The sequence below is a fragment of the Miniopterus natalensis genome, chromosome 4 (assembly GCF_054644295.1).
Source record: "Miniopterus natalensis isolate mMinNat1 chromosome 4, mMinNat1.hap1, whole genome shotgun sequence".
Lineage (NCBI taxonomy): Eukaryota > Metazoa > Chordata > Mammalia > Chiroptera > Miniopteridae > Miniopterus > Miniopterus natalensis.
Window position 1 is genome coordinate 93,397,582 of NC_142084.1, and position 26,084 is coordinate 93,423,665.

At 50.1% G+C, this 26,084-nt stretch overlaps 1 protein-coding gene across 3 annotated transcripts in view; it reads left to right on the top strand.

Annotated features, from left to right (window-relative positions):
- The window catches only part of KCNIP1 (potassium voltage-gated channel interacting protein 1), a 239,921-nt gene that overhangs the window by 34,854 nt on the left and 178,983 nt on the right, over positions 1 to 26,084 (top strand). The window contains exon 3 of one of the 3 annotated variants that reach the window (XM_087816106.1): positions 23,684 to 23,696. The exons of the other annotated variants lie outside the window; for them this stretch is intronic. Within the exon in view, the coding sequence (XP_087672232.1) occupies positions 23,684 to 23,696 (13 nt within the window). The remainder of the gene's footprint in view (positions 1 to 23,683; positions 23,697 to 26,084) is intronic. 3 annotated transcript variants of the gene reach the window in all.

The following is a 26,084-nucleotide window of genomic DNA, read 5'->3' on the forward strand; positions in this document are numbered from 1 at the left end:
GAGCATCGCAGACGCGTTGTCCCCAGGGAAGCCTCTCGGGAGCTCCTGGGTTGCCTTAGCTCTGCCCTGTCGGAGCTGCCTCCCCAGCTTTGCGCTGCAGGCCATGACTGCACTGCTATTGGAGGTCTTTAAGAGAAAGAAGAAAAAAAAAGCATTTCTGCAGTTAACATGAAGAACTTGAAACTACTCAGTATCTCCTGCATTAGAAGACTTTTGCTAAAGGAAACAGCTAACTTTGTTGGGAATACCTGCCAGGTCCTAGGCTGTATTCTAAGCATGTCTCTGCATCCTCACAGCAACCCTGTGAGAAGAGCTCTATCACCATCACCCCATTTTACAGACGAGGAAACTGAGGCCAGAGAGGTTAAGTAATTCACCCAGATTTACTAAGGGTTCTCAACCGGGTTTGGCCAAGAAATCCACACGTTAACCCTTAAGTTATATTCTCTTTATTTTAAAAAAACTCATGCCAAAATATGCCACAATATCTTTTAAATGAATATACCTTTTGCCTCAGCAGTTCCACCTCTAGGAACTGAGCCTAAGGGGGTATAAATGCTGAGCTGCAGAGATGAGGTCTCGATTAGAATGTAGAGCACAACCTGCACCCCCATTAAGAGGAGTTATTTAGATACACTGGCGCCTCCATGTCAAAGGAGCTGATCAAAGCGACCCGTAGCCTGTGAACCAGCACTACAGGAGCCCCCCAGCTATATGCGCTAACAAAAAGCCCAGGAAAACTACATGTTTTAAAGCAGCGATTTTGTCAGAATGGCGGGATTCCTAATGATTTTCAGTTGCTTCTTTCTGCAGCTTATAGTCCCTAATTTTCCACAATGAACATGTACTACATTTGTAATAAGAAAGAAACTCAATAAAAGTTACTGGATAAGAGGGTAAAGGGCCGGAAATGGTTCTCTCCTGAGGAATCAGTAAGCATCTTTCCCGACAGCAGGGCCGTGGTGGCCTGGCCAGGGCCTCCCAGGTCGCCCAGGGTCCGCTGTCAGCCAGCGGGAGAGCGCGAGGGCAGGCGGGCACTCACCTGGCTCCTTCGCTCCTGACGTCGCCTGTGCAGGAGGCCACTTCGCAGGTGTCTGGCTCTCCACAGCCTGTTGTTTCCCATGTTCTGGTGGCCTCCCGGTCCCCATCCCCATGTAGGGGGGTAGAGGGCCTGGTCCCGAACTCTCCCTGGCGTTGTCCCTCCACCCCGCACCTCTCTCATCAGGCCTTTTGCTCATAAGCCCTTCTCAGATGGCCCAGCTGCGAGCCTGACTGATACGCTCACTCTATCTGGTCTTCCTTTCTTTCTTCAGTCCTAATTCTCTAAAATAAAATGATTCCCAGTCAACCTGTCCGAGTCGACCTTGTATCCCAACACCTGCTCCTGCCTGCTGACACCTTCATTTAGACAAGCAGGGAACTCCTGAAGCGGACCCCCCATAATGAGATGTTTACAGTTATTCCCAAACTAAATTCTCTCCCCTCTTCCCTGAGCACCACGCTCTCACTCCCCACCCGCTCCAAACCCCAAATCATCTCTCTCTCTGCCCCTCCTCTCATTTTTCACATCCCTCCTGCATCCAAAGCCTAAGTCAGCCCCAGCAATGTCTTGTTCAAACAGCCCCTTCCCACCATTGTTCCAACCCCACCCCCACCCCTTTCCTGGTGGTCCCGTGGCCTCCGGTCTCCTCCCCGTCACCCACCCTCTCCCTGTCCGTGTTATGTGTGACTTCTAGCGAAGGGCCCTTGACACACACTTCTGATCCTATCTACTCCCCTTCTCCCAAACCAGTGCCCGTGGAACCAAGCCCAAGTCCTCACCTTCCATCCAGAGCCTTCAACAATGCTTTGCAGCCTGATCTCTCACACACCCCCAATTAACAACCTTCTCTCCACACAAACTTTGTATGTAGAACCACTCAGTCTTAATTCAAAAAGGCTATCCTGTCCCCAAGCTTTTGCTCATGCTGGGCCCCCTGCTGGATCACTGTCTCCCCACCTTTCCAGGTGTTCCTCAAGACTGTTCGGGAACAGTCAACTTATCCACATGTGGCCCCCACCCTGGCTTTCATCCCTCAAGGGACCAGTTCCTCCTCTCCCACCCCATAGGCCTTTCCCTGCTTGCTTTTCCTGGACGGGACCATTTTCCACTTGTTATTTGCACGTGTGTCTCAAGTTAAGACTGTGATGTGCTTGAGTCCAGTAGCCTTTCTCATTTGTCTCCATCTCCATGAGCTCAGCCAGAGGTCTGGGTCAGAGCAGGTGTGAAGTCCATGTGGTTTCGGAGCGAATGGATGTTCGGACTCTGTGGTGTAGTCATTGTCTGAGCTGATGGGAGGAAGAGGGCCCGACAGGCAGCCCCCAGTGCCAAGCTCTGCAAAGGCAAACCCCAGCCAGTCCCCAGGAGGGTGCTGAGGCTCTGCAGTGGGTGAGGAGCTGCGGACCATGGCGGGACCACGGTGTCATCAGCCATGGAGGCAGTGACCAGGAAGGCGGAGGAACAAAGCCGGTGGGGAAAGAAAGTAAATGGCCAGTATCCCTCCCTGCCCAGTGCCATCGACCTGCCTGACCACCCCAGCTTCGATGCTACCCTTGGAAGAAGGAAGGAGACAGATAGATAGAGCTCTGATTTGCATATAATTCTGAAATAACTGAACTTACCTGAAAATGACTAGGCTGGGTTTTTCTGCTTCAGGCAGAAGTGGAGTTCGAAGGGAGAAATTACATGGAGTTAGAAAAGAGGAAGTCACTGCCTCGCATATCTGAGTTGTGTGATCTTTTCATATATAAAATTGTGCACATACCAGTGTTCAGCATGTGTGAGCTAGGGCGTATAATTTATTGCTCTAACTGGGGCAGTTCTGAAGCTGAAGGGGGTGCTGTTCACAATTGCATCAGGATGCAGGCCTGAGTGAACCATGGCTTACGGCTACCCTACAGCTAACCCCCTCGACATCCGCATGAGAAGGTAACACGTGTACCGTTTACAAATAGGGAAACCAATGCCCAAAGATTAAGCCATGGGTCCAGAATAAATGAGGGAGCCACAATTCAAGTACAGGTGGCCATCTGCCAAAGCCCACGAGCTCTCCACTCTGCATGGGACCTCCCCCTGCCTGGATCTGCCCAGCAGCCCACTATACTCCTTTCCCCCCTTCTTTGTTCTCTCTTCTCTGGTCAACAGAAACATAATACCAGATATGCAATTTAAAATTTTCTAGCAACCACATTAAAAAGTAAATGGAAACAGGTGGAATCATTTTTATATTATATCTTATTTAAGCCAATATATCGAGAATGGTATTATTCAACATGTAGTCAACAGAAAACAATTACTCCTGAGATATTGTACATTTTTTTCTTGCTATTAAGTCTTTGAAATTGGTGGCCATTTTAGCCCTACAGCACATCTCAATTTGGACCAGCCACCTTCAAGGGCTCAATGGCCACATGTGGCCAGGGGCTGCCTTTTGGACAAGTGCTGCTGGGTCTGAGGGGCAGGCCCTGTGAGATCAGGTCTCGGGCACACTGCCATCTAGTGGACGGATGCAACAAAACTTCCAACAAAACTGTGCATCCAGGGTAATGCTGCGATCAGCTTTAGGATTAGTTCCCAAAAGGGAGAACTTGTTGGGAAGGGGTTTTGTTGCTGCATTGGTCTCACAGAGCAAGCTCAAGTCATGCTATTAGCAAACCTCAACCATGGCTCGCTCTTGTTTCCTGATCACATAAGGACTTAGCAGAAAATAATACAGTTTTTCCAAATGCATGTCTGAAACAATCTTTCAAAAAGGCAGAGTTCCTTTCTCTCACACTAGTTTTGCTGTGTGATGATTGTGTGAAGGGCTTCTCCCTAGAAATCACGCAGCTTGTCGGTTAATCCTTGGTAAAAACTTGGTTTCCTCCACTCAAATTGGGTGTGGTTATTTGAGGATTCTGTTTCCGAAGTGAATCATTGATCAAGAATCTATAATGAGGGCTGGTGTGATTCTAGACTTGTGAATTACCCCACAGCTGAGGGGGGCTTTAGACACACTTCGTGTGAATAAAATGATGTAACCTCATCACCCAAGGCAGGAGTGCTGGAGCCAAGATGGCCCAGCAGGTGGGTGTTCACTGCCTGGGCACTGAGAGTGTTCTCACCACTGTCCTCAAGATAGTGCTGGGTTTTGTGTAGACGGAGACATGGCTTCTGCCTTTAAGGAGAAACAGTCTGCTCAGGAGAAACATGCAAAATTATTCTAGATAAATAGTAATAAGAAAAACAAACAGCATCGTGAACATATGCAAGGACATACTTGCTTAAATTGCCGCTCGGGGCAGAATGTAAGCTAGATCTCAAGCAAAGGAGAAAGAAAGAGACAGGAGCTTGGTTACAGTTCCAGCTGGCCACCCCTGGCTGTGTGACCACTCTGGTCTTCAGCTTTATCATCTCATACTAAGCAATGGTAAGTGTCGACAGTTTATACTTCTAGGGTAAGGAGCCAAGGCAAAGGAAAAGAGAGACATCCAGGAGTCCCAGTGGTTGGCTCAGTAAGAGCTTCCCAGCAGCGGGAGTGCAGAGCCCGGCTTCAGGAAGAGGGGACTTAGAGCAGGAAGGGAGGAAGGGTGCTCAGCTGGCGCACCCAGAGAAGCGTGGTGGGCTGGGGTGTCTGCTTTCTCTGCCCCAGGGATGGTTAGAGAGCACACTGTTCAGAGGCAGGAAGCCGGCCTAACTTGTCGATGTAAAGACTCGAGAATTCTTTGAGATAATCCAGAATAGCAGTTCTCGAAGGCTATTTTACAGAATGTTGGTATCTCAGGATGTTAATAGGTATTTACCAGAACAGACTTCTTTGCCATAGGACATTTCGGAACTTTTAATATTCTATGATTTTCAGAGGGCAGAGAGTATACAGAATTTCCCAGATTTATTTAACTATGGAACTCTTTATTTTAAAGGGACATCACTTAGGAACTGTTCCAGGGAACCCACTTTGAGAAACACTGCTCTAGTCCAAGTCTGCTTTTTTTTTTTAATAGGGAAATTGAGGCCCAGAAAAGGCAGGAGGCAAATCCAAGATTCACAGAGACAAGACTGGATTTTCAGTTTTTTTACACCAATACCCAGCAAATTTTCTTTACTTTTTCTGTTCACATTATACACTATTTAAGACATACAAAAGAGCTACAGAATTAGTAAGATATCCATGTGCCACCACCTGGCTTAAGAAATAAAGCATTGCCATGACAGTAGAAACCCCCATGTGCCCCTCCCCATTGCCCCCAGGGGAGCCCCTATGGCAAATTTGGTGACATAATTTATGGAAATTCTGATGGAATTTCTAATAAGCCCCCATCATCTTAAGAGGATCCTCTGAGCATCACCCATGGTTTGTAACTCGTGATGCTCTTAAAATTAAAATCAAAAATAAAATATCCCCTGGGCTCAGAAGAGTGAAGATTAAAAGCCCACCTTGAGGACCCTCAGGTAGCCTACCGACAGCTCCCAGCAAGTCAGAGAAATGTTAGGAATCGCCAAACTCATTCACAAATGCGCCCTTCACATGGTTTATTAATTCTGTTAGATGTGGGGGTGTTTCTTGCAACATTCTGTGCGAGACTTTTGTGGCATAAATTCACTGTGCCACCCCTCCCCTCTGCAGGCCAGATGGGGAGCCGGGTGTGCATAAATGTTTAATTGTGGAACAGTAAAAATATTTGCTCTCAGTAGCTGGAAGCTACCAAATGGAGGTAAGGCTGTCTACTAGGGTTGCCAGACTTCATTCTAATGAGAACGGAAATAAAGGCTGATTAAATCAAATTCCCCATAGTGTAGAACCACTTAAATAAATGTTTCATATTGTTTGCATGATGCTTTTAAAATGCAACAGCTGCTTATGTAACCATTACGCTGGATATAAATCATTCATCGCCATCACCGCTGACAGAGCAGCACTCGGCTCCTCTTCTGCAGCTGATATTTTCATTATGAGGGCCATTTTCAGACAGGCATTTGGGTCCTCCCCCCACCCCCTTTACCCTTGTGCTGGGCAGCAGAAGGGTGGTGCGGAAGGAAAGGCAGACATGAAGCCCATGTTTACCTAGGGCCTGCTCGGCGTGTGCACCGTTGGGCGGCATTTTCACAGTTCATCCCCTCCACAAGGTGGCGGTATTGTTCCCATTTTATAGACGGGGATACCGAGGCCTGTGGAAACGAGCCTCAGCACATGACACAAGGCTATCTGATAATAAAAGATGCATCACCCCTCCCAGCTCCACACACCTCATGCCTGTGGCAATGGTGAGACCATGGAAAGCAGAGCAGGACCCAGGGAACCAGGGAATCCTTTGGGCTCGGGCTGGTGATGATCTGAGCTCCATTCCCTGGGCCGCACCCTAGTCCAAGCCCTCTTCATCTCACCTCCTCTGGCCTCCCTGCTTCCATTCTCTCCCTGCCTCAGTCCATCATTCACTCAGTAGCCAGAGTCCTCTTTAAAAGTGTAAATCAGATCATGCCATTCTCCTGTTTAAAAGCCTCCAATGGCTTCCCCCCCACTCTTAGAATAAAGCCCAACCTCCTTCTATGTCTTTAGGGCCCTGTGGGATATGACCTCACCCGCATCTGCTTGTTCTTGCCCACCTCTCTCCTTTGTTGGGACACCCTGACTTTTTTCTGACCCTCAAGCTCACACCTGCCTCAGGACCTTTGCACATGCTAGAACCCTCCTCCCCCAGGTCTTCTCATAGCTGACTCCAGCCTGTCATTCAGACCTCAGCTCAAAGTCACCTCCCCAGAAAGGCCTCACCGTGCCCTTCATTGACAGCTGTCCTCCCCTAGACACCCCTGCTCTGTTCCGTTTGCTTTGCAGGACTTACCACCTCCTCAGTTTCTTAGCTTGCGTATTATTTTCTGCCTCGCTAGAATGTAAGCACCGTGAGACAGCTGGGCTACTCGTCACTGGGTCCCCAGCCCTAGAATGGCGTCTGTAACACAGCAGGTACCCAGTAAATGTTAACTGAATAAATAAATTAGCTTGTCACAGCCATTTCCCCTGCATCCAGACGGGGCTGGTCCTAACCTGGCTTCTAGGATTCTGAGAATCAGTTCCCAGCTCTGTTTCCCTCGGTGAGGAAGCTGAGAGGATCTAAAGGGCTCCGCATAAGAAGGAAGGAGGGAAAGGAAGTCTAGAAGCGGGAGGGGCTGCGGAGGGGCTGCCGCAGCCGCTGAGCTGCAGGGAACGGGTTTCCCACGGCGTGGACGGGGGGCCTCACGCCCTCTGCAGTCTCCCTGGGGAAACTGAGGCCCGAGGCTGCTCACTCACCAATGCTCTCGGGGCTGGACGTTTCATTTTGCCTTGTTTTTCATAAAAACAATATTCCTAACGGGCTGAATTTAGCAGCAAGAAGTATAACATCTGACTTAAAATTGGCCACGCCCTGATAGTACTGTCTATGGAGAAGGGGTGCAGGTGTAGACAGTTTTAGCGCCGTTAATCCGGCAGCTTCATCCTGTCAGGCCCTGGCATGGCATCTGTGACCCTGTCTGTCCCATCAGCAGTCACAGGACCGCTGTGTGTGCTGCTTTCGTCACAGCCGCACCGTCCGACACCATCCACATCCAGACAGGCGGAAAGGCATGTGCCCCTCACCCTCCCGCGTTCCACGGAGAGGACGATAGTTCCGCCTCTGTGCCAGCTGCCAGGGGGTGGGAAAGTCAGTGTCTGGGGTTGGCCTCTCTGCCATCTGTCTGTGGAGCAAGGGGTCCAGGAGAGCAGGGACGGCTGCTGAGTGAGCGACCTGCCGCAGGGCATCCCCAGGGGGGGTATCAGCCATCCTCGGGTGACACGGCAGGGGTGGAGGAGCAGGCATGGACGGGCCTGCTCTCCCAGACCCCGGCCACTAGCACCACGCCGTGTCCACTCAGCTATGGAGCCTCGGGATGAGAGGGAAACGCGGGAGGCCTTCCCTCTGCTTGGGCTCCTCCACCGGCAGGGAACTTGTTACTTCTGGACACTACCCTTTCCCATCCTGTGGCAGCTTGAAGTGATAGGAAGTTCCTTCCATTGAGCCCAAGGTGATATCCCGGTGACTTTTCTTCCTTGCTCTAGTCTTGCCACATGTGTCTTCCTGCAGCAGCCCACTAGCCACGTCAGCCACTGGAGGGAACATCTTAAAATGCAGGGCCACTCGCCTCGCTAAACCCCTTCAGTGAGCCCCCAGTCTGTAGGACTGGAGTCCTACTCCATGGCACGGCACGGAAGGCTTGTTACAGTCCAACGCCAGTCTCGTCCCTTCCTTTCCTTCTCACTAACACATATATTCTTATTCCCTCAGTGACAGCACATTGAAGTGCTTGTTATTTTTCCCTTTGAAGTGTTGTTGTTCAAGTTCTTCTGTTTGCCCAGCATTGTCTTCCACGTTCTCCAGTTGGCACACTCCTACACACCCTTCAAAGCCCCGTTCATTTGTCCCCTCCGGGACAACTATTCCACCTGAAGGAGGTTACATTATTACTTCCTTGGCCCTGCATGGCCAATGTAACACTCATAATTGTTTGGTGTTTGGCGACTTCAGAAAAACCTCATCTCCGCCTGAAGGCTGGAACATCCCATAAGGTGGGCAAGCTTGGTGCCCTATGCCTGAAGCAAGTGCTGTCATGCTTGCCTAAGCCAAAGGCTCACCTTGGGAGCCCTGGCTCCCTGTCAGGAACAGTGAGGGACTAAGCTGGAAAAGAGCCGTCGCGGGGATTATGTGAAATGATGTGCAGTGTCTGGTTTATAAGGAGTGACCCAGAAATGGTGGCTGTAGCTATTAGCATTACCACTGTGGCTGCGTCATTACTGGGTCTCAGCCCTTCCTTTAACTGACGTCTGCACTAGTCCCAAAGGGAAGGGGGCAGCTGCCTCCTGCGTCCCGGAATTCGCTCACTGCCCATCTTCGTCACACAGCGGAGGACATCCAGGAGGAACCCTGTCCCGCCTGTGGGAGGAGAGGAAAAGGGCCCCGTCTCTCCAGGTGCCCCCCACCCCCGCAGGGCAGGCTCCCACCTCATTCCGTCAACAGATGCTGGCAAAGCAGGTTCAGCCTCTCGCCTCTGAGTTAGAGAAACCAATTCCAATTAAGGGACCCGCCGAAAGTGGCCTCATTTTACAGGCAATTGGGTTGTGAATTGAAGAGAGCATTGAAGTTTACAAGCTCGACAGAAACCAGCTGGCCTCGCTGCTCGTCTTCCCAGGCCGCACTGTGGTCACAGTGCCACTGCCTGTCACCTGCTGTGGGCTTTTCCATTTATCCGACAGGTATTTGTAGAGCCAGCGAGGAGCGTGCACGGGTCATACTCCCTGCGTTCGGTACAGGAAGAAATATCTATCCGTGTGTGTGTTTGTTCTTGAAGCCAAGTATCAGGTGCTGGGTTGGTGTACAGTCTCTTTTCTAATTATGTCTTTGCTCTGTTCTCTAGCTGAGAAAACAGGAAAGGGCTCCAATCCAATTGGCCTGCTCACAGCTGAGGCCCCCGCTGTCCAAGCCTCCAGGGCCCTGGAAATTTGAGGCTCTGTTAGTTGGGGTCTATGGGGCACTGAGACTCTACTGAAGCTGGGCTCCCCAACCCTGGTTCATGGGGAGCCAGGTTCCCATTCTTGCTAGTTAGGGTTTCAGAGAAAAAGAACCAGTAGGAGATTGTGTGTGTGTGTGTGTGTGTGTGTGTGTGTGTGTGTGTATGTAGATAGGTAGGTAGGTAGGTAGGTAGGTAGGTAGGTAGATAGATAGATAGATAGATAGATAGATAGATAGATAGATAGACAGATAGACAGATAGACAGATAGATATAGTTATATATAAGAGATTTATTATAAAAATTGGCTCACATGATTATGGAGACCGAGAAGCCCCTTAATCTACTATCTGTAGGCTGGAGACCCAGGAAAGCCGGCGATGTAATTCAGTCCAAATCCAATGCCTAAGAATTGGGCCAATGATGTTAGTCCCAATAGGAGTCTGAAAGCCCAGGAACCAAGAGCGCCATGTCCCAGGGCAGAAGTGGGTGTCTCAGCTCAAGCAAACAGCAAATGTGCCCTTCCTCTGCCTTTTTCTTCTACTGCCTGGAATAGAGTCAGCGTCGTTAATGTCAGGCACCATTACCATCACCCCAATGATCCCAAATCAAGAGGCGTCCTGATAGGGTCCTATCAAGCCCCTCCCCAGAATGGTCAATTTTAGGGGGGCCCAGGAGTTCTTGTTCAGGCAGGATATGCACGGTGGATGCTCGGGCAGGAAGCCGATGTTTCTTGCCAGCCTCTGTGGACAGGAGGAGCAGCACCAGGGACCAGAAATGACAAGAAAGGTGAAATGACTATCACACCTCCTCCGAGAACAGGATGGAAGAGTGTTCAATTCCCAGTCAGCCTTGGATGCCGCTGATGTGGGCCTGTCTGAGCTGGGGTGGGACTGACCGGAGTCTAGCCTTAGACAATCCCCCTGGCCTGAGGCCCAAGCCACCAGCCCTGGCCAGCTGCGGCCAGTACCGCCGGTGACCAGCAGAGGGCGGCACAGGCCACAAGCTGACTGGCTTCTGCCCACCAGCCCTGCTTTTTCCCAGGAGCCTTGACTACCAAGTTCAGCCGCTTGGGTTCAGGGTCTCACTCATCTTCCCTGCAGGCTGGAGAGGTCCTTAGCTGCTCCTCACAGGCAGGAGACACCCTCCCTCCCTCATAGTCCCTGAAGTTCCAGGGCTTTCTGGATGCCATTAGCCTAAGTTTCACTGCAAACCAGGGCGAGTGCTTAAACTGCTCCAGAGCAGAGGTCCCAGGGTCTGTGGGTCCAGACAGCTTGCCCCTCAGAGCCTCAGATCCTCACCTGTAAAGTAGGGCTGGGAGGAGCCTTTGTTAAACTGTTTTTCCGAGCTCACTGTGTGCCCTGCGCTGAGCCCCATCCCTGGCATTCTGTCCCAGGGAGAGGAGGTGCGACCTGGTGCTGAAGGTCAGAGCTACAGTAATCCTGTGTGACGGTGGAGATAAATCCCCACCCCACCCCAGCCCACCTCCGCCCTGTGGGATACAGAAGGATGAAGCGAGAAACTGCACTCAGCTCCCTGCACAGTGCTCAGGAAAGCACAGCTATTCAAGTTATGTCCCGCAGAGACCCCACCCCACCCCCGCCAGAGGATGCTCCCGCAAGGACCAGCACCTGACTGATTTCTCTCCCTTCCCCCCATCACCTTCCCGTTTCCACCCCCAGGGAACCCTCACCACCTGAGCACCCCTCCTCTCCCCTAGCGTCCACACCTGCTGTAGGGCGCTGCCTCACCTCCCTGCGACCAACACCCTCCCACCCTGCACCTACCCCCCACTCACCCCATCAGGCGCCAGGGCCCTGCCTACCTTGTCTCCGTTTTATGTCAAGCGCAGGGGCAGCCCCAGCTCCACCGCAAGGTTCTGGAACTAGGAGGGGGTGGGGGCAGATACCTGCATTTTCACTGCAGCCCAGGTGATCCTGAGATTCATGAGTTAAGCAGCACTGCTCCAGGCAGCCAGCCTGGGAAATGGAATTCCAAGGCCATTCATTCAGGCCAGTGAAGGGGACAGGAGAGCCATTATGCAAATATGCAGTCATTGAGGGCCATTCATTTCCAGAAGGGAATGCGGGTCCAGTTGAAGAAGATTGGGCAGCATATGGAGAGTCAGAAGGTCGCTCCCCTCCTCTCGGGGCCAGTTCCTGCTCAGCATGACTAACAGAAAGGTCCCTGCAAGCCCTGCAGAGGGCAACAGCCTCATGCTGGGCGACAGGAAGCAGCCCCAGGCCCGAGGCCAGAATCTGGAAGGTCCACCTGCCTAGCTCAGTGGTTCTCAATCTTGAGGAGACATCAGAATCCCCCACCCCACCCCGGGAGGTGTCATGGAAGCCCACATGGTTGGGCCTCAGCCCCAGAGCCTCTGATTCAAAAGGTCTGGGCTGGGGCCCGAGAATTTGCATTTCTGATGAGTTCCGGCGCACGCATGTGCGTGTGCTTGTGCTTGTGCGTGTGCGTGTGCGTGTGTGTGTGTGTTTCTGCTTTCCACAGCATTGCAGTTCAGGCTTCCTGATTGGGAATCAGCCCATGTAGGCCCCATTCTCAGCCACGGAGGCCAAGACTAACCAAGAATAGCAACTGCCAGCCCAGCTCCTTGGGATCCACACACCCTGCCCAGGCCAACCGTGCTGGGCTGGTTAAACATTCACCGTGTGCTTTCTGTCCACCAGCCACAGTCTTCAAAGCAAAACCCCTCCCGGCAAGACCAGAGAGGAGAAGCGAGCTGGGTCTGACCCAGGCAGTTTAGGAACGAGGGCTTGGAACCCCACACAGGACAAGTGTCATTAGCAAGCTAAAGGGGGCTGTGGAGTGACAAGCAGAATCCAACCCTCCCCTTCCAAGGGCTGTGTCCAGGAGCTGTGAGCAGCCACTGTGGACAGGTCCCAGCAGGCAGGCAGCACCCCTCATGCTTTCCCTCCCCTCTTTTCCTTCTTAGATAGTACCACATGAAGATCCAAGCCAGGTGGAGTTTCCTCACCTCTGGGCCTTTGCACAGACTTCAGAGCCACCATGCAGTGGATTCCTAGGTCCCTCAGCTCTTTCTTAGCCCTGGGGCCTATGTCCCAGCTTCAGCCTTTCTGTCATTCCTGGTGTGGGGGTGGGACAAGCTTTCCTCTACCCTCAAGGTTCTCCTGGTTGTTCTAATAATCAAATAGACATGAGAGAGATCAGCAAGAGCAAATAAGCACGTTTAATACGTACATGTGTATGGGAACCCCACATCCATGAGAGAGTCAGAGGCCCGCATGCAGAGAGGTTCAGAGGTAGAAAGGGAACCTGAGTGTATAAGATGTCCTGAGCTAGGGGCGAGGTCATGCACCTGGGGGCTTCAAAGGGTCATTGCAGGCGGATAAGAATAGTGTTTAGAAAAGAAAAATTATCCCACCATGTAGGTGGGTCAAAAAGGTTGTCTCTGACAATCTCTTATTGTGGGCAAGGCCCCTAATTCAAGTTCTTCTAGGTAGTCAAAGGGAGGGGCAGAAGTTTCTCTTGAGCCTGAAGCTAAAATTATCTTTCATTCAAAACAACCTGCCTACCACTGAGGCACATCTTGGGGTGACTCATTCTCGACCCTGTGGCTCTCCATGAAGCTTCTGTTGTCCTTCCTGGCACCAGCCTCCCCCCTCCTTTTCCGAGACAGAGAGAGGCTTAACATCTGGGCTCTGGCGCCACCAGCAGGGCCTGGCTGGCTCACAGGTTCCTCTGTGTGGTGCCCGAGGCCCTGTGGCTCCCCCAGCCCTCCACTGGCCAGCTTTTCTTCCACCCTCCCTCCTCCCGCCTCCCTCCCTCGGCCACCCAAGCTTCCCTTCAGTCCCTTAGCCACGGGAGATAAGACTCTTGTGCTCAAACTCTGGGTCTGCCTTTTCGCTTCAGACCAAGGCTGCCTCCTGCCATTCTGGAGGGTTAGTCCCATGAAGCCCATAACTGTCACCCTTCTGAGGCCTGTCCCCAGACTGCTGGAGTTGCTTTCTCACTTGTCCGGTGCCTGACCTACCTGGGAGCCTGTGCCCCCCTCTCACCCCATCCTGCTCCCAGGACCTTGGCCGGTGGGAGGCTGAAAGCCCAGCTCCCTTGCCCGGAGCACAGGGGGTCCCACAGGATCAGACGTGAGCCCGCTTTCCTTCTTCCCATTCTTCGCTGGTTTCTCCCTGAACATCTTCCTGGACAAATCTCTGGCACAGAAATTTCATCTCAGTGTCTGCTTCTGGAAACCTGGCCTAAGACGAAGTGGGCGTCACAGCTGGATTTGCCTCTGGCCCGCGTGCGGCGGATGGTGAGGGAGAGGCAGCGAGCCACAAGGCGGCGAGGAGGTAGCTGTGGCGGTGACTGTCGCCGGGGCCTGCTCCCACAGCCCCCGCTTCCTGCAGCCTGCACTCCCTGCCCCACTCCCACCTGTGTCCGTGCCCTGCCTCCCTCCGACCCTCGGGAGAGCCTCCTGGCCCATGGCTGCTCCCGCGTCTGCAGTCAGGTGGGCAGGAGGGGACCACTGTAGACCCAGGAAGCCCCCAGAGCCTTCAGCCCCACCTCCCCTTTCTTCTGTTCCCTGCTGCCAGATGCAAATAAGGAGGGAAATTTTAATTCCACAAATTGCAGCATTTATATAGCTCGGCAGGGTAACTGGCAGGCAGGCCCAGGTGAGGAACAGCCGGCCCAGCGCCAGAGCCCCAGGCTGCCTTCCAGGAAGGTCTCCTCACCACCTGCCATGGCAGCTCGTTCCTGAAATGTGTCAGGAGAGCTGGCGCGATGCGAGGAGGAGGGGCTGAGCTTGGCATCTGGGCCCCCATCACGCTTCTTTCACAGCCTCTCAATAAGGAGCTTGATGCTTGTTGGGGCAGGAGAGGGGTGGGTGGACTTCCAGTGCTTTGCGGGGCCCTCCTGAGCTAGCCTGGGGAAAGATGGGTTAGCCTGGGGGAGCTTCTGTCTCGCTGTTTCCAGCCTGAGACAGCAGGAAACTAAAAAATACTAGCAGCAGCCTTACAGCCACAGCCCTCAAGTCATGGACAGTTAGGTGCGGCTCCCTTTCTGCTCACGGACTACAGTTCTTACTGGGCTAAAATGAAGGTTTCAGTAGAGTTGGGTTCTTTCTGGAAGGTCTAAAAAAGAATTCTTTCTCTTGTATTTTCCATATTCTAGAAATTGCCTTCCATCCTTGGCTTGTGGCCGCCTTCCTTCCTCTTCAAAGCTGGCATAGAATCTTCAAATCTCTTATTGGGCCTCACCCTTCTGGCTCCCTCTTCCACATTTAAAGGACCCCAAAAAATAAAAGAAGAAAATAAATAAATAAATAGAGGATCCAGGTGGTTACAGTAGGTCCACCCGGATAATCCAGAACAATCTCCTCATTTTAAAGCTGGCTGATTGGCAGCCTTAATTTTATCTGCAACCTTAATTTCTCCTTGCCAGGCAATATCATAACTCACAGGTTCTCGGGATTAGGACATGGGCATATTTGGGGTGGCCGTTACGCCCCTGGCCACGGCACTGAGAGAATTCTAGGGGAATGTAGACATTCTCAACATCTTCTTCCTGCCTGGCCTGAGAAGGACAGCAGAATTGCATAAATACATAATAACATAAATTATATCTAATAGGAGGAAGGTAAGGTGAGAATAAAACATTCTAGGGCAAAAGGAAATACAGATGTCCCCCGTGGTTCTGTGTAAGAGGTACGGGACATAAAAGGACTTGGTGTGCCCAATCCTGGAGAAGAGAAATCCCGTCCAAAGAGAGAACATTTTTTAAGGGGCTCTGTTATAGCTTCCCAGTCCTACTGAGGTGTGAAGTTTGCCTTCTAAGACTCCCTCAGCACTTTCTCTTATTCTTAGAGCACTGAAGACCTTCCAAATCTATCAGGACTTTGCAGGAGTAATGCTATTTCCATTAAGCTACAGCTTGAAAGATTTGAAGGGATGCGTTGGGGGAACTCAGGTGTGAAATTGCAACCCTGCCGGTTGACATAGCCAACATGTCATTACACATATGAAACAGAAGTTGTTTCTGGAAGGGTTAGACTGATGACTGGTGATGGGAAACCAGGTGTTTGGAGGACAACCCCGTATCTGGAGGGCCATTCTGTTCTGCTCATCCCACTGACTCAGACTTTGGGGGCAGAGTGGCTCAAGGTTGGCCTTACTCATGTGGGGTGTCAAAGTGGTTCCTACTGTAGCACAATCCCAGGATTCCAATTTGGAACCTTGATGTTGACTCATTTATTGTGTTCCTTGCCCATCTTCAGCACTGCTCCCTCTCTATGCTGCTTCCATTCTCTTATGTTAATTTATGGAGACAACTGTCACTTTCATTAGGTTGAAGGCAATTATTATGTCTTACTCACATCTGTGAGCCCTGTCTTCCCTGATAATGCTTTCCTTGTTAGTTCACTGCCACTGTTTATTCCTCCACACTAGATCTGGACCACCCATACCTATGAAGCAGAGCCCACCTCCCACTTTAAAGCTGGGAGTGCCAGACACCCTCTGTCCAGACTCCCTTGCAGCTATGGTGAACACAAACATCCTAGGTTCAGTCAGCCAAACCCATTCTGCCCCAAGGTATGAAATGGAAGCTGTGACTTGAAGAATCAGGAAACACACGGGACACATTTGAGAAGGGTGTGACAGGGGAGCCAGCACATTGAGTTTCCAGGGGTAGCATCCACAGTTCAGCCTCAGAGATGTTGGTCACCATGTCAGTGTAAGCTTCGAGGGTAGGGTGTCTTCACAGAACCAGTTCTTTAATGTTATTTCAGGGCGTGCTCCTGGCTCATAGCCCACAAGTTGATTTTACTGTCTCTCCGAGATTCAGTGAGCCAACTAATTTCATTTAATCAATCCCCTTTCTGGTTAGATGAACCATGCTTAGTGTTTGTTGCTTACAAATAAAAGATACTCTGATGGAGACAGATGGTCTTGAGTTTCCAACTGGAGTCATCCACGTTCCCTCTCACCCCGAGGCTTTGCACATGTCATTTGTTCAGCCTGGAGCAGTCATTCACACCCCTGGCATTCTGGATGATTCGTACTCACACCCTGCACGTTCCTTCTGGCAGCTCTTACCCCACTGCATTTTGCCTGTATATTTCTGTGTCTCCTCCACTGCTCTCAGCTGTATGAGACTAGAAATTGCATCTATTTCATTGTATAAGTGACTGGCCTATGAATGTCACTGAATGCATAAATGAATGGACGAATAGCACTATCCCAGGTCAGATGAATCCCCAGTGGAGGCCCCACTATCACTTCCTAGCAGCATAGGGCATCTTAAACTTTTGGTCTCAGGGCAATGTTGCCTCATTGTACTTCGGCAGCATTTTTTGCATATCTACTGAGTTCCAGGCCCCGAGCCCCCTTGCCCACATTTCAGATCCTGCAGGTAGAAGCACTTACATTGCCGCTCTCCCTCCTCTGCCTGGTCGTAGAAGCCCCAAGCACTTGGAAGATGGGTCAGCCACAAACCTCTCAAGTGGTCAGGTTGCCATAGTGATTCTTTAATGGTGAGAATTGCTTGAGGAACACTGAGCACCGAACAATTACTAGAGCAGCATCCATTTATTTAACGGATTTCAAGAATGGGCCAGATATACAGCCACAAGTGAAAAGACATTTCAGACAACTGATAGTGTGTGAGCCGGTCTGTTCCTCACCCCTCCCCTCCCATCACTGAGAATTAAAGCCATGCCTCCCATGGTCTATAACACTGCTGTGAAGTGACTGGTTTTGATACCTACTGTCATTTACCCTGCACTCATTATGTGCCACATCCTCTAACACACCCTTGAAATGTGCTTTCTGATCCTGGAAACAACCGTACAGAGTGAATGCTGTTATTCCCATTTTACAGGTAAGGAAACTGAGGCCCACAGTGTTTAAGTGGCTGTCCAGGGTTGCACGGCTGGGAAGCTCAGAGGCAGTATTTTGGTTCCTGCTTAGTTCAGAGCAACAGTTCTACCCTAGCTGTTCACATTGGCACAGCATGCCTGTGGGTCACCTTCCTCAGAAATGAGGCTCCAGCTCTCTCCTGCCTCAGCTCTGCCCTGTTCTGTGACCATCTATGTCAGAGGTGGGCAGTCAGTGGTATTCTCCCTCATCCATGTATTCACACAGAACATTCCAATTCATTCGTACATAACAACTGCACACTTTCAGTGCCAACCCAGCAAGCCCTGTGCTAGACACTCTAGACCCAAAGCTGGCACACTTGCTAAGTTTAGAAAAGCTGCTCCGTAACTGCTGAGCTTCCAGTCGTTTTTCCTACTCCTGAAAGTGGCCCGTCCTCCCCCAACTGCATGCGGGCGTGACTCTGCCACGTGAGCTCCACACACCCTTGGCCCGCAGTTCTGTGAGGCCGCGGTGCAGAGCCCAGAGCGGGGCCAGGCCCTTGGAGGGCTCGGCGGAGCCCAGAGGAAAACTATACAGATCCTGACCCGGCTGCTCAGGCTGGACTCCAGCGGCCCCTCTTAGCTGCTGGGCAAGTCGCTTAACCTCTCTGTGCTTCAGCCCCTTCACCAGAGGGTCACTGTGAGGATGAAGTAAAATAATCCGTGGATGGGGCTTAGAACAATGTCAGGGGGTTGCCGATGGCTGAGTGGACGTCAGCCAGCAACAGAGGTAGCGGGTGCCAGGTGCTCGGTCACGGTCACTTCTCTTGACTCCACCTGCAGGCCCCCCGCCCCTGCTCTTCTTTCCGCTCTGATAACTAGAAACAGGTACAAGGGGCTGAGGTCTCTTCTCTGAAATCAAGATGCCCAGTTTTGCCCACCCGGGCCTGGCTCAGTGGTTGAGCGTCGACCTAGGATCCAGGCGATCGGGGTTCGATTCGTGGTCAGGGCACATGCCTGGGTTGCGGGCTCGATCAATGACTCTCTCATCACTGATGTTTCTCTCTCTCTCCCTCTCCCTTCCTGTCTGAAATCAATAAAGATATATTAAAAAAAAAAAAAATGCCCAGTTTCACCGCCGATGCCTGTCTCCCTTGCCCACGTGAGCGTCTCCTCATGTAGAACAAATGGGACCATGTCTCTCCCGCTGGAAACCTTTCTTGGCTCTCAAGAACCTAAGCTCTGGCCTAACTGGTCGCCCCCCGGAGATACTTTAGTCCTTTCTGTTTCCCTGGCCAACTCCTGTTCGTTTCCATGGCTCCTCTAAGGCTCAGCTCTTGCGGGAAGTGTCCCCTGGCCCTGCTGGGTGCCTGCTGTTTTGTAGCTGATAATATCCGTATGAATCCCAAGCAGGGCACCCACCTCACCCCGTGTCACTGTCCCCACTGCAGGGAGGGCTGTGCCGTGACTGACCCGGACACGTCTGTAGTCTGGGCACCAGCAGAGGAAGTGTTTGATGATGTTTAAAATAATGTGTGAAATACCGAGGACATAGATGTGAGAACCCAGTGTTCATGACCTCGCAGGAGCTTATCACTGAGAAAGAGACGCGCGGCCCCAACGGGTAAGAGCTGGCCTGGCCCTCGCAGCTGGGCCTGGTGCCCACATGTTGAACATCGATGATTTTGTGGAACATGGACATCAGGAGAGGATGCGCCGACCAGGATGGAGCAAGACACAAATAAGACCGCTCCATAATCGCATCTGAACACAGACGAAAACCGAACATTGTCCAAGCCGTAAAATGACCAGTGTCCCGTTTTCCTGGCTAATCTGAGTGACTGCTTTTTGCTTACCAAGGACACTATCTTCCTTCTGCCTTACAGATAAGATTTATAAAAATCCCCCAATGATAGAATTAGCCTTGCTGCCTGACAGTGTCCAGTCCACTTACCGAGCCCTCCCTAAATTCGTTCAGCACAAGCCTGAACACTTTAATAACTCTTCCCAGCTCCCTCCTGCTCACACACCTCCCTGCTCCCCTCTGCACGCTCGCCCTGCAGCAGTGAGCCAATGAGCCCAACTCCGTTCACATAAAGTGTCCCTGGAGGCCTTTCACTGAAAGCCATTGACGTCATCTAGTTCCTGTCACCTTGAATTTATATAAAAACACGTATCTTAAGTTAAAAATATCTGCAAACTAATTGATGGAGGGAAATATATTTCTGACAGGGACTCATGCCAGAGCAGGAACCTTGAACATAACATTGCTTCCTAGAGAGTTGCACATGGAGGGGGGGAGGAAGGAAGCTCTGCCTTCCCAGGTGTCTGCGGTGGATCTGTCTCCCCAGGAAGAACATCAGCTCACACTCCTTGGAAAAAAAAGATGTCCCAGCCAGCATGGCTCAGTGGTTGAGCACTGACCCATGAACAAGGAGGTCACGGTTCAATTCCTGGCCTGGGCACATGCCAGGGTTGCGGACTTGATCGCCAGTAGGGGGCGTGCAAGATCAATGACTCTCTCTCATCATTGATGTTTCTCTCTCTCCCTCTCCCTTCCTCTCTCTGAAATCAATAAAAACATATATATATTTTTAAAAAGGATAGTATCATTAGATGGTTATATATTCCACTGGAGCGCCTCGTAGTCTGCCCAGGAGCTGCCTGTCGTAGGCCTGCGCTGGGGGCTGTTGTGGGTTGGTACTGCAAGGCCAGTGTCAAAAATGTCTGGTGAAATCACTACCCTCCAGTGGCCACCGCTGTGGCTTCACTTCCATTCCCCAGTCCCGCTTCCCGAGGAAACATCCGGAGATGCTTGGCTGGCAGCACGTGGGGCTGAGAACAGAAAAGATTTGGGCTCTGAGCGCTGATCAGAGACACACCATGTGGGGGGCGGATCGCCTCTGACAGGGGACAATGGTCGAATCGCCCTCACCCGGAGGAGGCAGCGCCTTGGCCTGCCCTGTGAATGAAGATTAACTCTCCCCTTGGGAGCTCAGAGAGCCTATATGGGCAAGATTAAGGTCAAGGCAAGGCCCCCCCATCGGCAACCAGAAAGCGCCAGGAGTGCGGAGCCGCAGAAATCCAGGATGAAGCTCAGGTGATAAATGTGGCAACGGGGTCACTAATGTCCTGTCATAAATTTCTACCTGGCATGAGGGCCACGGTGTCACCAATGTCGGCAGGAGCCAGCGACAGCTCCAGAGCGGACGTCAGGCCAGAGCTGATCTATGAAGACGTTCTGTGCAGGGGCTCCCGGCACAGCCCAGGCCCAGGCCGAGCTCACATCGCCAGATGTAAAATTGTCACCCTTCCCCTTCGCCTCTCAGGGACACAAAACTTCTTTATGGTGCTTTTTATCAGATTTGTCCTTTGCCGTTTCCTCTCCCTTTCGCTTTGTTCGCAACGAATAAGTGAACTGTTAACTCTGTCCGTTATTTATCTGAGTCATTTCTGGATGAAATTGCCAATATAATTGAATTTTCTGAAAACCATGAATTCAAATGAGGCGACAGTCGAGGAAACAGTGTGATTAAAGAATTGTTATTCGCTGGTTGTACACCATTACCACCCGGAATCCGTCGCCGGGCCGCTCGCAGATGGAGTCGCCCAACTATGATTATATTTCAGAAAATGAAAGGGGACAAATCTAAAAAGGCAATAAAGCAAATTAGGAGCCTTCTTGAGGGACAGGCTTATTACTGATTTACGTGTATTTGGCATCGAAAACGTGCTAGCACTTCGGCAGTTGAGATGACGTATCCGAGCAGTCACGCCCTGGCTGGCCTCAGAAGTCGTCGCTGCCTTGGTCTTCTAATCGCGTCCCTCTCGCCCTCCAAATTGACAATTTGAACGAACATTAGAAATGATCTTTTCGGAAGGAGCATTTGCTCTCGGCAGCTATTAAAACAATATCGCCAGTCACTTAGTTTCTTGATTTAGCTTTAAAGGAAAGTTACTGCATTAGGAGAAGAAGCCCCTATTTCAATGTAATGGGCTTTGTTGCGTGTTCCAGTGTGTGGGTTAGTGCTGAGGGGCCAGGGAAGACAGGGCCCCGCAGTCACCACACCACCCCGACAGCAGGCACACTCCCCGCACTGTGGAGGAAGGGACCACATTCCTGGTTCCCGTTTGCTTTGTACAGGATCTAAAAGGAACTTTGGGCCCGTCTCTTGAACTCACTTTAATGGAAGTTAGAAGCGTTTCCTTGCAGTCTTGGTGCAGCCCCCAGTCTGCTGTGTGACCTTAGACACATCATTTCGCTTCTCTGAGCCTCTGGGCCCTCATTTCTGCATGTGGATAGTACCTGCCCCATTGGGGTTATTGTGATGGGCACATGAGATGAATGTCTATGGTGGGCCAAGCATGTGCCACATGTAAATGATATCCAATAAATGGGTTCTTCTCTGCCACCCTCCTCCTCTTCTGCAACCACTGGATCTCACTCTGGAAGCTCTGTGTCACCAAGAGAATCATATCTAGTGTAAGTGCTGGGAGGTCACATCCATCTTTTCACCTTAGTTTAACACCATCCTCATTTCTCTCAAAGCTGTCACTTACCCGCCGTGGGACCTTGGGCAAGCCTTCCATCCTCTGAGCCTTGGTTTGCTCAGCTTTCAAACAGGGCTATAAAAGAACATCTTCGTAGAGTGAGTGTGAGGGTTAAGTGAAACATGGAAAGTGCTTAGCATGGTACCTGACATATATGCTTGAAGAAATATTAGCTATCTGCAGAGATACACTTCAACTTGGCAACGTGAAGAGCTCAGCAGCCCCCTGCCAGAAAAACAGCCATAAGTGGTGAGAATTCTTTCTTAAAAATATTATAGTCTTTAGAAAAAAATGTCTTAAGGGCATACAGGAAATAAAGAAAGACTCAGTAAAAATCTACTAAATCCAGGTAAGAACAATGAGAGTCCATGGTCCTTGAGCTGTGACCCACTCCCTCTTCTCTGCCCTCTCTGAGTGTGTGGAAGGTGCACACCAGGTGGTGGAGGTCAAGAATACGGAGCTCTCTCCCTCCACATAGTATGGTGTTACCTCTCCTAGAGGGACAGGCCACCTGTCCAACTCTGCGTTACAGAGGCTAAATTCCAAACAATTATGAACAAGATCAGGGCTCCCCTCTTACCCCCACCCCCTGCTCCTAGGCAGAGGCTCTGCTGCAGCCTCAATTACCTCACCCCAGAAGCTCATAGGATGGAGGTTTCATGCTGAGAGGCACAGACCAAGATGACCACAGCCTACTGCCCCCATAAAGTCCTCTGCTAATCAAATAGGGTGTCTTTCTAAGAGAAGCAGGCCACTTCCCCACCCCCAGCTCTGAGGCATGGCTTAGAGACTTTTCTCAGGGAGAGAAGCAGTCTGTAAGGACAGAGCTCCAAGCACAACTCAGAGGAGCTTAGTTTTTGAGAACAGAGCTGGGGCAAATTCCAGACTCAAGGACACTCTTGAAAACAAGGGAGACTGGGTGGTTATCAATTAAGAGGAAGTTGAGAGCTTTATAAAAGCAACAAGCTAGACTGCAGGCTACAGAGTTTGCCAGAGATAACCAGGGAAGGGGACAGCTTAGAACCAAGGGGCCCACATTTACTTGGATCAACTGTGAAGCAATTTATGCCCTGGGCCATTATTGAGCAATTTACATGCAATTCCTGGAGCATAACAACAGGTTGATATCAACAAAGGCAAACAATTTAACAGAGAGGCCAGGGAAAGAGACAGAGAAGGAAAACAGTACCCCCTAAAACTGAAACAGGACAACAATGGGTCCAGGCTGCCTGTCACCACTTGCGCCAATTAAGGAGAAAAGAGTTGAATCATATATGAGTGTTTATTCCAATATTGCCGGCAATATGGGAGAGCAGGAGTCATCCACAAAAGTCTGTCTACCACCCAACCCCACCAAGCCAGCTGCTTATATTGGGTAGAAGGACAAAGATCACATGGGAAAGTAGGAAGTAGGGATTACAGGCATGGGGAAGTAGGCAAAGTATAATGGTCACAGGTTACAGGAAATGTGGGCTGGGGGTAGCAAAGGGCGGGCAAAGGGCCTCCAGGATTCTATTGATTCAGGAACAAGGCTGTTAATCTCCGCATGCTGATAGAAGAAGTATGGACCGCATTCCAAGGTCAACTCCCATGTCCCAAATCCCAGCCAGTTTAGAAAATGTGTTTTTTTCTAATTAGAACAGAATAATCAGCTAACAGAACATGATTAGTATTTCTTATAACTATATTTCTTATAACGATAGCTAACAATGGTTAACAAAACATGATGAATATTTCTGCCTTCAACAAAACCACTACCATCCCAGGGTGGCTGTGTACGTATGTACCCAGGGTTCGGCGCTCTGAGAAGTGACATCAGAGACTTCACACTGTGGGGAAACAGACTTCACTAAGATAGTCCAACCAAGTCACTGAACAAATAAACAACGAGACGCAAGGGTGGGGCATCAGTACCCAGAGTGGCTATAATGTATTCCCTAAAATGTCCTTTCCAGCAGAAATCTTAAGATATTCAAAGAAACAGAAAAGCTTGACCCATACACAGAAACATAAAGCAGGAAACAGAAATTGCCTTTGAGAGGACTCAGAAATCAGACTCAATAGACAAAGACTTCAAAGTCGGCATATAAGTATGTTCAAAGAACAAAGAGGGAAACTGTGGTCGAGGAAGTAAAGGAAAGTGTGATGACCATGTCTCCTCAAATACAGGATCAACAGAGAGAGAGAAATTAGTTTTTTAAAAAGAACAAAACAGAAATTCTGGAGTTGAGAAGCAGAATAACTTAAATGAAAAATATACTAGAGGCTTAATAGGACATTTGAACTGGCAAAAGAAACCATCAGTGAACCTGATAGATCGATAGAGATTGTGCAATGTGTAGAGCAGAGAGAAAAAGCCTTAAGAAGATGGACAGAGCTTTGGAGCAATGTGGTCATCGCTGAGCACACCAGATATACACAGTGGGAGTGCCAGGAGAGGAGGGAGGGAACTCTTCCGAAAAATAGAAGAGGGAGCACTCCTCAACTTATTGTATGAGGCCAGCATTGCCCCTGATGGCAAAGCTCAGTCACATGGTCATACCTAACTGCAAGGAAGGCTGGGAAATGTAGACCGTCTTTACTCCCTGGAGGAAGAGTTTCGTGGTCAGCTAGGAGGTCACCCCATGGTAGGTGAGCATCTTCTAACCCTGAGCAGATTTAGAATTAAGTATAGAAATGTAAAAGAGAATCAAACCCTTGGCATTAAAATCGTTTTCTTTTGAAATACGTTGTGTTTATATGCTAGTTTAAGAAAATGTGGCCTTTTAGAGTCGTAGATTAACTTTTCCATTCTAACATGAAATGTTTAATTTAGCGATTGATTTAGAATTCAGATTAAAGTTGAAATATTACTAAATTTAAGTAACTATTGGAACCTATAAAAGAACATAAGCTTTGTCCTATTTATAAGTTTAATGAATTAGATTTATAGCAGTTACATACTTGGGAAGGTTTGTTAGACAATTGAAGTACTTAAAAGGAGATTCAAATATATTCAATCTATAAATGCAGTTTACAGTGTGTAGAGCCATTTAATTAAACGCATTTGTAAGTGAGAAGAAATATTTCTCAAAGGTACCTTAAAAGCAATTGTTAAAATTTGCTAGGCTTATAAATAAATAATAAGATTTGTAAACAGAACTTTACAGTTTATGAAAGAATTTGGTTCTGTATGGATTTGTAACTTTAATCAATTGAATATTAATTTTAAAAAACAAAAAAAAAACCTTTGAGTAAACTTTTAGTGCCCAAGAGCTTCCCTGGAGGGCATCAAATTAATAGTTTTTTATTATTAAAAAATATGGTTATGATAAATAAAAAAATTCAACCAATAAAGAAGGGGAAAGGTGAAGTCCCTAGGCCCATTCCCCCAAGTAACTGTCACTACTGGTTTCTTGTGTGTCCTTTCCTTTGCATACACATGTCACCCGCCCTCCCCCTCCCCACTGCTTTTACACAAAGAGGTTTAATCGCTCTAATATTCTGTACTGCTTTTTTGCTTAGCAATGCATCTTAGAAACATGCTCGTGTCTCTGATAAAAATAAAGGTAAAAGTTGCTCCCTTCACCCCTCAGCCCTCTATTAGGATATGGTTTCACCTCTTTCCTCCAGGTCATGGGCCAAACCTCTCTCATTGTCTCTACTTCCTCCCCTCTCCCCCCACAAACCCCTCAGTGCACAAAGCGGCACTCACCCAGGGCGCTGTGGCTTCCAGGTCCCCAAACCTGCAGAGGCCTCGGCTCCCCTGCGTTGTGATCTGAGGTTTGAAGGCTTTGCTGTCTCCTCTGGCCCCACAGTCTCCCCCTGCTGCTCCGCATCCTGTTCTCACACCCCCTCCCTCCCCACACAGGACATCTACCAGCCCTTCAACGCTCGGCCCTTAGGTGTCCTCTTGTCATCCTAAACCTTGTCCCCAAGTGATCACCCCCTGCCCAGGGCCTCCATTCGCAGGTGGCCACAGGGCTGTGTAGTCAGCGCAGATTCCCTCTCCGAGCGCTCGGGAGACCTGGACGGCGGCTCCGACAGTGCCCGCGCCCATGCGGCTCAGGGGCAGGGCCGGGCACATGGCCTGTTGGTCCCAGTGCAAAGTGGAAATGCAGGGCCCTTTGTTAAAAATGCATTAAGGGTTTCAAGATGGTGACAGGGGAGCATAAAGCAGGCGTGGGT